Genomic DNA, 13,333 nt, shown 5'->3' with positions numbered 1-13,333 from the left:
TGAGACCCAATTGCAGGTTTCTTGCTTTCTCTCCATGTCAGTCGAACATCATTAAAGCTAAAGAGCAAATATTATCAAGTATACGTTTTCCAGTTCATGTGTTTCTTCTTCTGAATGTATTGGTCATATAGCAACTGGATTAGTCAGTTGACAGTTGCACAATCCCAACCAGTCGTCTCACAAAAAGGAAAAGATTTACATTCACCGTAACCATATTTCTATGACTATCAAACTTACAATGTGATGGATGATCAGCTTGCATCTATTGCGAGGCACTCTTGACACAACAATAACACATGATACAGTTACATATTAGAGCTGTCTGGCGAATGCGTGCAACTATCGTGATAAAGCAGTATCATGCGCAGACACATGTAGACCTGCCACTTCAAAAGTACAAACATCACTCTCCTCTCTTTACACTCTTCAGGTAGTTCATCCTGATTGCCCACAGCTGCTCTGCAACTTCTTTCATATTTGGACGATCTCCCCGTGTAGGTGCTGCACATTGGAAAGCTAGAGAAAACATTTTTGACAGAATCCCAGTGTGTACAACTTCTTTCATTGAAGGATCCAGCATCTCCGCAGCTTTTCCAGCATTGAAGGTTTTGAAAGCCTGCACATTGGATACTTTGGACATCAACGACTGAAACTATAACCTACGTTGCTACCTACCACATACAGTATTTTGCTGAAAAACCATATTCGCCAACCAAAACATTGCTTTTGCTTACTAGGCTACACTAGACATACAAAGCCATCCATAAACAATTCTAGGGGTAAATATTGAACTTTGATGCTACAGACCTTCGTGCAGACAAAACTTAAATCCACAACCTCGAAAAGTGAGAATACAAATAGAACCTATTCAAGTAATTCAGTAGCCTGTATCTGAATGACATGCAGTACCGCCTAAATAATTTAACAACTATTCAGCAGTGTAGCCTGTTCGGAGAGAAGGTTCTAGCAACCAATAAATCTCCATTATTAGGATTACCTACATAATGCAAATTAGGGTAAAATGTTTATTCAGTTGAACATCCAAACATAGGAGAATCATCAATGATAACCTGGTTGGTTTCTGCAAGTGTTAAGCTAAGTGACCTTTGTTTATTATATAAGCGCGCGATATAAACTGCTTACTAACAGAAGGGGTCAGAAAAACTAATATCCAAGTTGTCGTCGTAAGATGTTGGGTCACCGGAAATTCAAATAAGGGTCGTTGCTTGTATAGAGATGTTTCATGCATTGTCTAGATGATCCTAACTAGAAATCAATTCATTTTAAAATGTCCAACCCTTCACATTCTGATTCAATGGGCTCTTTCGCATCAAATCATTAGATGATGAAGTTACAAATTTTGGAATAAGCTAAATTCTAGTGAATTCAAAAACGTCAGTTGTGTTGGATCTAAGGAAGGGCAAAGAGATAGATATCCCCCTAACTTTGACAACAAGAAGCATAAGATATGATGAAAGCTTGCTTAGAAAAAGAGAAAGAAAATGCTTACCCATCTTATTGTGATCCTTTCATCAGAAGCTCTTTTCATCTCAACTGGTCTACGCCCAGTTAGAATTTCTATGAGCAAAATTCCAAATGAAAACACATCACTCTTAGGGGTGAGTTGATAGGTCCTCAGGTACTCAGGGTCGAGGTAGCCCGCTGTCCCTTTCACTTTTGTTGATATATGTGTTTTCTCAACGTCAGTAGGCCCAGCTCTAGCAAAACCAAAATCAGCCACCTTCGCCCTCAAATTCTCTGTCAGCAAAATGTTGGACGACTTTACGTCTCGATGAATTATTTGTTTTTCTGTTGAGAGATCAGAATAAGGTCCAATGTGAAGTTTGCGTTAAACAAGTGAGATAAGAACATCGACATAAGTAACATAACACAAATTTAAACACTTAAAATGATCATTTTTGTTTCTTGTAAATATCATAGCCTTTGAGAGGACGAAAGGCAGCACTACTAGGTCTCTGAAGTGAACTTGAGCTAGTAATGATAAAATACAAAATAATCCTGAAGAGTTTGACAACAAAAAGAGAAAGAAAGAAGACAGGATGCAGCTTGTATCATCATCGTTCATCACAACTTTGGAAACAAGAATCCATAAATACAGCGGAAAGCAAACTGGGATATGATAAAGTTAATATTGAGTGGAGTCACCTGCATATAGATGAAGATAGGCCAGTGCATGAGCCACATCTATGGATATTTCTAGACGTTGATAAAAATCAAGAATTTTGCCACGCTGACCTGCAATGTGTAGCTGGTAAATTATATTGATTCCTACTATAAAAAATCAAAATGTGAATAATTCTGTAAGATGAAGGGATCTTACCATCCAGATGCTCCCTAAGAGTACCGTTAGGAACAAACTCTGTAATGATAATGCGCTCATTCCCTTTGTCCACATAGCCAAGTAGCCTAACTAAACTTCGATGTTCAATTTTCGATAGCAGTTCAACTTCACTGCTGAACTCAGCTTGTAAACTGATAAGATTTTCCTGTTTTCATTTTGTAGTAGAATCAATAACTTTAACATACCTCAACCTTTTAGGCTCCTACCATGGGTCGTGCTTGTTTCGTATACATATTTTCCTAATGCCTTTTTATCAATGTTTGGAGATTCATGGAATTTCATAAAAACTTTTCTGGAATGTTTCATTTCGGCTTCAGAAAAGATGGTACGGAAATGTCTGGGTTCGGCCTGACATACGTGTATTGATTGTACTGCTGGTTTGAAGAATTTTCATTTGTTCCAAATATATTGGTTTTGTTAAACCTAATTTTAAGCAATGGTTGGAGACTATGGTCTAATAAAGAAAACTGAGCATGATCTTTCGTTAAATTTAGAACATAGCAACTTGTTACAGAAAACATATAAATACGAAAAAGGTCTAGCAAGAATGGGGTGGACAACACATAGTTAACAGAAAAACAGGTAAATACCTTCTTTGCACGTTTGATGGCAACAACCTGACCATCTTGTAACAGACCCCTGTAGACAGTTCCAAAGCCTCCTTCACCTATCAGCAGAGATGGTGAAAAGTTTTGAGTAGCTTTAATAACCTGACTCATATTTAGATGTACAGATCCAACTGCAGTCGTTCTGGGCGACTGTGAGAATCTAGAAGGACTAGGTGGCACCCGAAATGGGCTGGCTGGCACACGAACTGGACTGCCTGGGAGATTTTCAACAGAAATACTTGCTTCCGTTGAGGATGCTGAATCTAAGGCAACAGCGGGGAAAAAAATGTAAGTATTGGTCAGAGGAAATAAAGAGTCAGAACTATTGACGAAAGTTGAGTTGAATAGTAAAAACCATCCAAAATATCTTGTAAAAATGCAACAGAAGTGTAACCTAGGAGTAATTAACGATCCTATAATTGGAATTTCAACATGAAACGTCCAAGGTTTTTGGCAGAGTAGAGCTTAAAATAAACAAGATGACAGAAAATGTGTTTTGCCTGTGACCCAAAAACTCTGAAAGTTGGACTTGAATATTTGCAGTGAAACCATATCCATTTGCACATTTTTACTTGAGTTTACGAGTAATTTTTAAATCCTAGTCTGAAGCTCATTTCACATGAAAGCATTTTTGTCCTAAACCATATGTTGAATCAGCGACGACAACTCAACTCATGCATACAAGACGAAAGTAACACTATAAAAGGAAAAAGAATCAGTTTTGACTCACTGGCACTGTGCTCCACGGCAAGGTTAACTTCAGATATATCCTTCTTTTTTGGAAACCAGCATGGACAAATCATACTGAAACACAGAATGAAAATCCCAGCTACTGTCATCCCTAGCGTTTTGGGTGGTTGCCAAAGACCATTGTAATTCGCATTCGCCCAATTTTTCTTCTTTCGACTAATCAATTACAGATTTGTCTGTTGCTAATCCCAATCAAACTTTTCTCCCAGCGGCAAACCTCCTGCCAAGAGAGAATTAGAAGGTTAAATTCACTATACCATCAGCCACATTATGAGCTCCAAAACTAGAGCAACTATAAAACAATGAAATCGAAAACAAAAAATTACACATTATATGACGATAATGTTTCATCAGGCGCCTGATGATTGAAAAGAGCAACCGATTCAAGATGTTGTGATCCTAGAGGGTATCCCTAAGATGATGTTTCCAAGCAACTAGTTCAAATTCAATAATCACCAAGCTCTGACTGATATTTCGATTGAGAAAGAGCCTGTGTTATTTGGTAAATCTAGAAACTCTAAAAGCAAATTTACCACTACATGTGAAATGAAAATCAAAATCAAAATCCAAATACCCAAATCACAGACAGACACCAAACCTAGCTGAAATCCTCCATCTCTCAGCAAATTAAACAGTACAAAATTTTCTCTTTAAGCATTTCAACAAACTCAAAAATGAAATTGGGATGAACCCATGGAATCAAAAGTTTACCTTAATCAAAATCATGCCAGCAGCTTAGAATAAATGATGTTACAAAATCAAGATTCAATCCAAGCCAAAGTCTTGATTAGAAATCTTGAATCGATTTCTGTAAAGGTTGTTATAGGTGGGATATGATTGATTTGATGGGGTTTTGGAATTTAGTGGCGGCTGTACCAGCTAGCTAAGAATGGAGTATAGTTGAAACAGAGGAGAAGAAGAAGAAGAGAATCTTACAACAAGACAGTAGAGAGTCAGAGTCAGACAGAGAGACCGAATTATTTATTTATTTATGGTAATTAATCGCCGTCTTTTTGCACTTCAAATGGTAAGGGTCTTTGATATATCCTGCCCTTCACTCCGTTGAGGGCAATTCCTATGGTAAAGCGCCAGCGTTGGCAGGAAGGTTTTTCACGGATAACCACAGTCTTATGCAATGCCCTTGGATGTATTTAAAGTGTCCGCGGGAAGGTTTTTCACGCATCAGAATGGTGATTGAATCACAACCGCAAAATCTCAGGTATTTGCAATGTCAAGATCTCAACTGTCCAGAGGAACCACATATGCTAGATGATGCTATGAAGATTAAAAAGGAAGACGAAGAAAGATTGCAATACTCTGCAAAAACTTCAAACTTAAAGCCAGTTTGAAAAAGTAGTTATTACACTGTAAGCATTGTGGATATGGAGATCACGAATACAAACATTGTCCACAGAGAATCAGTGGATGCTCAAAGCCCGATTGCAATATTTTTATGCATTTGTGGACTTCTTATAAAGAAGACACATATGGAAGGCATTTCTGGGAATGTCCTAAGTGTTTTTTTGTGGAGTGGGCTGATTGAAGTTAAAGGACAAATCGATTCACTATGATATTATGTTATTTAATTTGTTGTTTATTTTTTGTTATTAAGATTATCTAAAACCATCAATTTCATAAATAATTTAAAATTTTCCTCGATTAAACATTGCACCATCAATTTCATAAATAAAAACATACTGCATTGAACAACCACATCATACATGAGAATAAAAGAAATACATTAAATTAAAACAACTATTACATAGGCGTCAATTATCGGCGGGTGGTGGAATTCCTAGGGCGATGTAGGGATCGTATCTGTTGAGCACCCTGAGAATGTTGAAACAAGCATGGAATTCGAAAGGACGACCGCGGTGAGATGCTTGCCACACCGCTAGAGTTCTGGGTAACACTTCATGTTCGGCTTCACCGTTGAGCTTATTTTGGTGATACTCCATTAGTTGGGCGACGAACTCCAATACATTCATACTAATTACACTAAAACGATGCTGCAATCCGTGAGAATCACGCCTATGGATGTTCCCAGTTTAAGCGGTGAACATTCTATAAACTCTCCCAGAAAGTCAACGTCGAATCGGCTACATTACTCATGACATCATCTTGTGTATGAAAAACAAAGGCTCTACAAATAGCTAAATCCTCTTGTTTAGTGAATCTAACACCGCAAACTCTGGGAGGCATTTTTGTAGATGATTTGAGAGTGAAAAATGTGTTGAATGTATGAATTTGGATTTTAAATGAGGAGTATTTATAGAACTCAAGAATTATAGCCGTTAGATCACAAGAGTTTCTAGCCGTCCAGATTCAGTCGTTGGCGATTCTATGACATAGAACGCGCGCTTCCCAGGAAAGCGCCAACACTTGTGTCTCCAACGCCAGCGTTTGAGGCAAGCTAGCCGGCCTATCATCAAACGCTCGCTACGTCCACCAACTCAATGAACAAACCACCAAATTTGTTGGTTTGAACATCCATTTTTCATGTTTGTTGAGTCCATAGTGGGAGAAAAATGAACAAACTTGATCGTTTGTTCATTCCATAGGAACTGCTCTAAGAGGGTGGATCAATACTTTTTTGGAAGTATTGATCTGCTTCAACTTCTGCTTCTCCATAAGTAGAAGTCAGAAGTAAAACTATACCGCTTCACAAAAAAACTACCTTTTCGACTTTTAGAAGCCGTTTTGAAGTTGATACCCAAACTGACTTCTGACTTTTCGATTTTTGGAAGTCAGAAAGCTACTTCTGATGTGCTATCCAAACATGCTAAGAAAAAATTAAAACGTTAAAATTAATTTCCAGAAGCAGAAGTCAACAAAAAGCTAGGTTTTATGTTTCTAGTAGTCGTTTTGAAAAATTATTGCCAAACTGACTTCTGACCTATCGACTTCCAGAATTCAAAAATACAAGAAGTGAGTTTGGGTAGAAATTTCAAAATGACTCGTATATGTCGAAAAGTTAACTTTCAGTTTCTGGAAAAATGATATTCAAACGCGTTATAAACATGTTTGGATAGCATTCGAGAAGTTACTTTTTGACTTCTGGAAGAGCAAAAGTCGGAAATGCACACAATTTATAGTGACTTTTAGAAACGGAAAAGTAAAAAAAAAGCATATGTATGCTTTTAACTTCAGTTTCCGACTTCTACTTTTGGAGAAGCAAAAACACTTTTGCTTCTGATATCCAAACAAGCACGAAAAATTAATTTTTTTGCTTCTAGAAATCGTTTTGAGTTAACATAGCCAAACTGACTTCTTAAGTTTTGACATCTAGAAGTCAAAAGCTACTTATGTGAAGCAGCTTTTTGCTTCTAAAAGTAACTTTTTACTTTCAATTTTTTTACATTTCGAAATCATTTTTAAAAGAGGAAAAAAATATCTTTTTGTGAAGTAACACAAAACAGACTCCGCAGGGATGAACCCGAGGGAAAAAATACTAAAAAGTGAAACTATATTAAGTTCAATCCCTCAAAAACCACATTGGATCATTCTCTGGATTACAGCAATAGAACCCCAGTAATCAGTTCTCCGAAATTTGTCTGGACAAAAAGGTTTCAGATATTAAATGGATCGTATACATTTTCTCTAACTAAGTTTTGTTCTACTGTTGCTGCATATCTACCTCATGTGTCTGAGGTCCAAGAAGCAACAAGCAATCAATTCCAATGAACAGTATACCACTTGTGATTTCGTCCGTTGTTGAAGATGGAAGCATAATTTTCTCGAGGGAACAGGTAGCAATCCCATATTTCTGCTGTCATTCCACATTAGCTTCTTCTTCTTCTAGGTAGGAGAGGATAACTTCTAAGTTTTTGGCTAATGGAACTCATATTTTCTCATGCAACGCGTTGCCACATCTCCAGCTTGTAGTCGTTCTTTCATGGGATGTAACTTGATCTCGTAAAGTTTCGGCCACCATTTTCCAGTCACTATAAACCAAAGAGACATTTCTTATTAGAACTTTGCTCAGGTCGACGAAAATGAAAACCCACATTCAAGCAATGAAATTACAGAGATGCTTCTTATTTAACAACCAATGTCTTAAGAAAGTAATTGGCAAGTACGGGAAAGGATATTGGGAGTTTACCAAAGAGACGGTTCTTCTCACTATCCCATGCAATTCCATTCAAGACATCAATTCGCTGTTTCAAAATGAGATTAAGAATGTTACTACGAGACCATACGAACTAAAATGGATTTGTAGAATCAGTTAATGATACATACTCTACTCCCAGCCGTTAACAATCGCTTCCTGCAAAAACAAGCAATGATATCAAACTTTCAAACAATTTAGAACAGACCTAATGTTCCCAAAAGCACTGGACTTCTCTGTAGTTTCAAGAAAATTTAGTCATCACGAGGAAAAGGAAACATGTTTGACCATGGCGAGGTATCAGACCTCAATTCTGGAAGGATAATCCAGCCAAGCACAGTCCCATCCTTCTGTGAAATTCTAGCTATACAATCTGACTGAAACGAAATTCAACTGTTATACAGATGTACATTGATGCCATAGAAAACTTCCTTCTGATGAAAAATTCTAAGTCCGCATTTGGAATTCAACACATTAAAAAAGGAGCTTCTGAAAACTAAAGCATAACCAGAAGTCTACTGCAAGAAGCAAACGGTAACTCAAATAAACTTAACAAAGAGAACATAGGATACCATCCAAATATTTGCCCAAACTTCGCCATTTACATACTCCAGCTCGTTGAGATTATGAACCTCATGACCTTTATATCTGACAACATCATTCCTTAAGACTGCATTGATAAAGCTAACTTAGAAGCAATAAAACACCGAGGAAACTGGATTTGAAACAACAAACCAAAAATTTCAAGAGAGAAAGTTTGGAGAGACTAAATTCTTTTTGCTTGAGATACCTTTGAATGTTTTTGGATCAAGATGATAAAGAGATGAAGATCCATCAGTCCCAAATAAGACTTTTCCGTCTGTTGCCAGTCCCCATCCGTCCTTCATTCCATGTGTAAACTTGCCAATCTAAATTAAGAAAACAAAGTGAATCACAGGGTGAACAGAATTTCTTATGGAAGCTATTTACTTCACCCTATACTCTTTGCATCTTTCTCAAAGAATCTGCTAATGTTTTACGGTAACATAATGTTCTAAAAAACATCAGAAATAGTACAAACAAAAGAGAATCACAAACCTTGCTAAGGTTATGTCGATCGTATATGAAACCAGCTGGTTCCAACCAAATTACTTGGATTAGCCTACAAAAACATTATGAAGAGTTCAACAAAATTACAGACTTTTGCGTGTATTCAAGGTTGGACAAGGCAATGTACGACTAAATATGTAAGGTAAAATAAGTAACCGAAACCTATACTTTTGGTTCTAAATCATTCCCATACCAACAAATTTAGCAAGTAAAAATAACTGTAACTAGCAAGTATCCGTTGCATACTTATCATCAAGTAGAGTAAGCCCCTCGCCAAAATGACTGTCACTCATTTTTTGGAGAATCTCAACCTAAGAAAACAACAAGATTACTAACTTCATAAAAGACATATCAAGAACCACAAATGTATCAATTCTACATAACTAGTCCTCACCTTTCCAGTCTTGATATCAACCTTTCGTACAGATGACTGTAATTGGAAACCACAAAACCGAAGTCAATTACAATGACTACCAAAAATCCCATTTGCAACGCTTCTCATAAACTAATTTGTATACTGTCCGGGCAACATTTGCACCATTCATATGAAGAACAAAATGCCTTAACTTAACACGGAGCAACGTTTAATTTGATTACAGTTTGCATTGAGCTAATGTCAGTACAATTTCCTACAAAATCAAGTTATTGCTTACTCAATTATATCATGCAAGATCTTCTCAATAGCACCACTCACCCTATAATGCCAACTATACAAGACAGAACACCGAAATCGGATGGAAATGACTTACTTGCTTGTAAAGACCAGTGGATTCATACAGAAAATCATCACCTCCATACAGAAGCCCCTAATTCACACACACAAACAAAGAATCAATCAATTAACAAGAACAATTTAGGGAAAACAATGAAAAGAAAAAGGGGAAATTGTTGTGTACCTGAGTAAATGCTTTTGGATCATGAGGAAACTCATTAACAACTTCAATTGAGTGAAATTCATCAGTCAATGGAACAACATCATCAATAAATTTCCTTTTCTGATTATTATTTGATGTTAAATAAAGAATAACAATTAGAGAAATCAAAAATGATGATAAGATAACTAGGGTTCTTCTCTTAAATCTAATTGAAGAAGAAGAAGGTGACACCATTGATGGGGATTGATTGATTGGATTATTAAAATTGGGTTTTTTCTTCCTCTTCATGAATTCTAGAATCTGAAAATCAATAAAGGTGTCAAATTTATGTGAGGGGATGAGTGTTTCAATGGTGGGGCACCAATGGAATTTGGTGCGGATTCAACCACTCCTGCAGTTCTGTTCAGTCGAGGTGGTTGTTAAAATGCGCCGCCTCCATTAGAGAGAATTTTCATGTTGGGAAAACGAAATCTTGAAAAATTTTCTACTAACTTGCGCTGGTGATGAACGTTGACCAGGAGTGAAAGTATTCGTTGTTTATGCACGTGTGCTAGTTTGGTAAAGGTTGTTTGTATTTCTGACTCAACTGACTCGGGTGGATTTGGTGTATCTCATTACGGCTGACTGAGCGATTATGTAACCTGCATAGGTATGACAAAAATTAAATCGAGCCAAATATGTGCTCAACAAATCAGGTACAGAATAGTACCTTATTCAAATTTTTCTGAGTCAGATATATGAGCTGAGTCTGATCTCGAGTCAGACATGTGACAAATGAAAAAATAAACTATCTGACATCTGATTCAGACCAAGTCAGATGCTGAATCAAATTCATTTCGCGAAGTAGACCCAAACAAAAAAGGTGGGTAATTTATGCTAGGTTTGTTTGGTGAAATCGATCCGGATCTGATTCGGCATCTTATTCGATCTAAGTAAGGTGTCAAATCGTTATTGAGGGTATAGGACCCTTTACATGGAACACCACGGGTTGCGCAGAGAATTTGGAGTCCTAATGATTAGTTAGATTAATGCTCTCAATAACTGTTTCTTCGAGCATCTACAATGGCTGGAATCAAGGACGCGTTTAACGCTATTCGATTGATGGTGGTGAACGTCTCCATCCGTTGATCTTTTGAAAGATGTAAGAGTTCACATAGATTCTCCACAAGTGAGGCCGCTTCCTGGCCTACTGGTTTCTGGTTAGTAGTGAAGCTGTTGACTTGGGATGTTAATCCCCAGTCCTGGAGTTTCCGGGGAAAGTGAATCATTCGGTTCTTCCGTTAAGTTGATGAGGAAATCCAGTATGATGTTAATCACATCTTTCATCAGACCCATGTTCTTGGTGTGGATCTCCTGAATCCGCATTAAGTCAGTCAGCCTCGGAATTCCTTCGTCGATTGCGTAGTTGGGCGTTGCGTTGGGGGAGGAAGCATTGCCGTTCGCGTGAGTGGAACTTTAGGACATGGATTCATCCCTAAAACCAACCATCTTTCTGAGTTAGAGAAACGTGTTCTGAAATTGGTATTGTAACCAAGAGATTGATCTCCCACTGTGGTCGCCAATTGTTTGAGGGTGAAAACGGTTTCTGCTGATTTCGGTAATTTCGGGCGTGTGGGTGAGAAACGAGTTTAAATCTTAAACAATATACTGCAAGGGAGTACTTAAGATTCGAGAGATCAATTTGTACAAATCCGGCCTAAACCAAGAAATGGCCGTTCCAGACTTGCTTCGGTCACAAAGAGGAGGAGAAAGGTTGGTTTTGGGGAGGGAAGCAAAGAGAGTATTGAGACCAGAATAGTTGATTCTGGATGAGTAGTTGTTTTGTGACTTGTATCAGAAAGTGGGAAGCTAACATACAGGAAAGCTAGCAAACGTTTTCTGAGTGTTGTATGCTCCTGACCCGAACTTGTTGTTCGGTGGAAATAGGTAATGCCTATTTATACAAGTCGAAGTGAAACGTGCTCTGGTCTCATTAAGAAATGGAAAACGGGTGAGTAAATGAGAGGAGGTGGTAGACGGTAACGCTTGGAATTGATGTTCCATAAAAGAAAGCGTTTCACCATTACTCCTTGTATTTACTAACCGCCTCATCCTTATGACACTTTCTTATAATGAGCATAGTGTACGCCTCATGCTGTAAACCGCCAAACCAATACCCAATGAGCATCCCCCAGTTTGTCACATGTGTTGTTGTCTCGAGTGTTTTCATGGAAAACATGTAGCATGTTGTTGTTGTCTGGAAAGTTGAGCTTGGGAGACTTGCCGGCTCGGTGGTGACCTTCAACGGTCGAGATTTTGCATCTTAAGAGGAAGGTAGCCGTTGATTATTGCAACCTTTCGTTTGGTAGCCAGTGGCATGAAAGTATGATCAGTATGGCTTCAATATGGCCCAGTTTAGGCGCGGCCAAAAGTTAGGATTTTGGCTTTATTTAGACGCGACCAAACTAGGGCCAAAAGTTGTCATGCGTTAGCTGGTAACCTTGGACAGCTAAGATCTATATCTTAGATAAAAAAATGTGGTCGTAGATTGATGAAGGCCTTCGTTTTGGTAGTCGCATAGGGAAGGTTGGCATGGTATGGCGCGGCAAGGTGGTTGGCATGCTATTGGCACACGTGGTATGGCATGCCTTGGCGCGGTTTGGCGAGGCCAAAACTAGGGTTTTGGGCCAAAGATTACTATCCGTTGTTTGGCGACCTTGGACGGCTAGGATTTGCATCTAGGAAGGGTGGCCTTTGATCGTTGCACGCATTCGTTTTGGTAGCCGCATAGGGAAGGACGGCATGGTATGGCGCGACAAGGTGGTTGGCATGCCATTGGCACATGTGGCATGGCATGCCTTGGCGCGGTTTGGCGAGGCAAAAACTAGGGTTTTGAGACAAAGGTTACCATGCGTTGTTTGGCGACCTTGGACGGCTAAGATTTGCATCTAGGATGGAAGGGTGTTCGTTGATCGTTGCACGCCTTCGTTTTGGTAGCCGCATGGGGAAGGACGACATGGTATGGCGCGGCAAGGTGGTTGGCATGTCATTGGAACATGTGGCATGGCATGCCTTGGCGTGGCCAAAACTAGGATTTTCGGCCAAAGGTTACCATGCGTTGTTTGGCGACCTTGACGGCTAGGATTTGCATCTAGGATGGAAGGGTGGCCGTTGATCTTCGCACGCCTTCGTTTTGGTAGCCGCATAGGGAAGGCCGGCATGGTGGGTCCAAGGCCAATGGCGTGGATGGCTTGGCATAGTGGGGCCAAGGGTTTGGCACGGACGGCTTGGCATGGTGGGGCTAAGGCAAGGTGCGGTTGGCTTGGCATGGTGGGGCCAAGGGTTTGGCATGCCATTGGCGCATGGTGCGACTAGCATGGTTGGGGCCAAGGCAAGGCGCGGTTGGCTTGACATGGTGGGGCCAAGGGTTTGGCATGCCATTGGCGCATGGTGCGGCTAGCATGGTTGGGGCCAAGGCAAGGTGCGGTTGGCTTACCATGGTGGGGCCAAGGGTTTGGCATGCCATTGGCGCATGGTGCGGATAGCATGGTTGGGGCCAAGG

The 13,333-nt window shown here is 39.3% G+C and overlaps 2 protein-coding genes across 3 annotated transcripts; both read right to left on the bottom strand.

Annotated features, from left to right (window-relative positions):
• Positions 1–51: 51 nt before the first annotated feature.
• On the bottom strand, positions 52–4,661 carry LOC113304218 (calmodulin-binding receptor-like cytoplasmic kinase 3). 2 transcript variants are annotated; one of them, XM_026553276.1, is made up of 7 exons: positions 4,432–4,661; positions 3,701–3,940; positions 2,953–3,233; positions 2,342–2,507; positions 2,167–2,256; positions 1,511–1,809; positions 52–616 (listed from the first exon to the last, which is right to left on the bottom strand). In XM_026553276.1, the coding sequence occupies exons 2-7, from the start codon at positions 3,807–3,809 to the stop codon at positions 404–406; spliced, it is 1,158 nt and encodes a 385-aa protein (XP_026409061.1). In that variant the 5' UTR covers positions 3,810–3,940; positions 4,432–4,661; the 3' UTR covers positions 52–403. The 2 variants fall into 2 exon arrangements, with proteins under 2 accessions (XP_026409061.1, XP_026409062.1); XM_026553277.1 differs by lacking the exon at positions 4,432–4,661 and adding an exon at positions 4,295–4,397.
• A 2,506-nt stretch (positions 4,662–7,167) lies between these two features.
• On the bottom strand, positions 7,168–10,275 carry LOC113304219 (glutaminyl-peptide cyclotransferase-like). Its single transcript, XM_026553278.1, has 11 exons — positions 9,814–10,275; positions 9,667–9,723; positions 9,312–9,347; positions 9,164–9,228; positions 8,906–8,969; positions 8,619–8,736; positions 8,401–8,498; positions 8,135–8,205; positions 7,960–7,987; positions 7,823–7,877; positions 7,168–7,664 (listed from the first exon to the last, which is right to left on the bottom strand). The coding sequence occupies exons 1-11, from the start codon at positions 10,078–10,080 to the stop codon at positions 7,552–7,554; spliced, it is 972 nt and encodes a 323-aa protein (XP_026409063.1). The 5' UTR covers positions 10,081–10,275; the 3' UTR covers positions 7,168–7,551.
• Between the last annotated feature and the right edge of the window lie 3,058 nt (positions 10,276–13,333).

Source organism: Papaver somniferum, chromosome 8, assembly GCF_003573695.1.
Source record: "Papaver somniferum cultivar HN1 chromosome 8, ASM357369v1, whole genome shotgun sequence".
Taxonomy (NCBI): Eukaryota; Viridiplantae; Streptophyta; class Magnoliopsida; order Ranunculales; family Papaveraceae; genus Papaver; species Papaver somniferum.
Note: the sequence above shows the minus strand (reverse complement) of the source record. Positions and strands in the feature narration are given on the sequence as shown.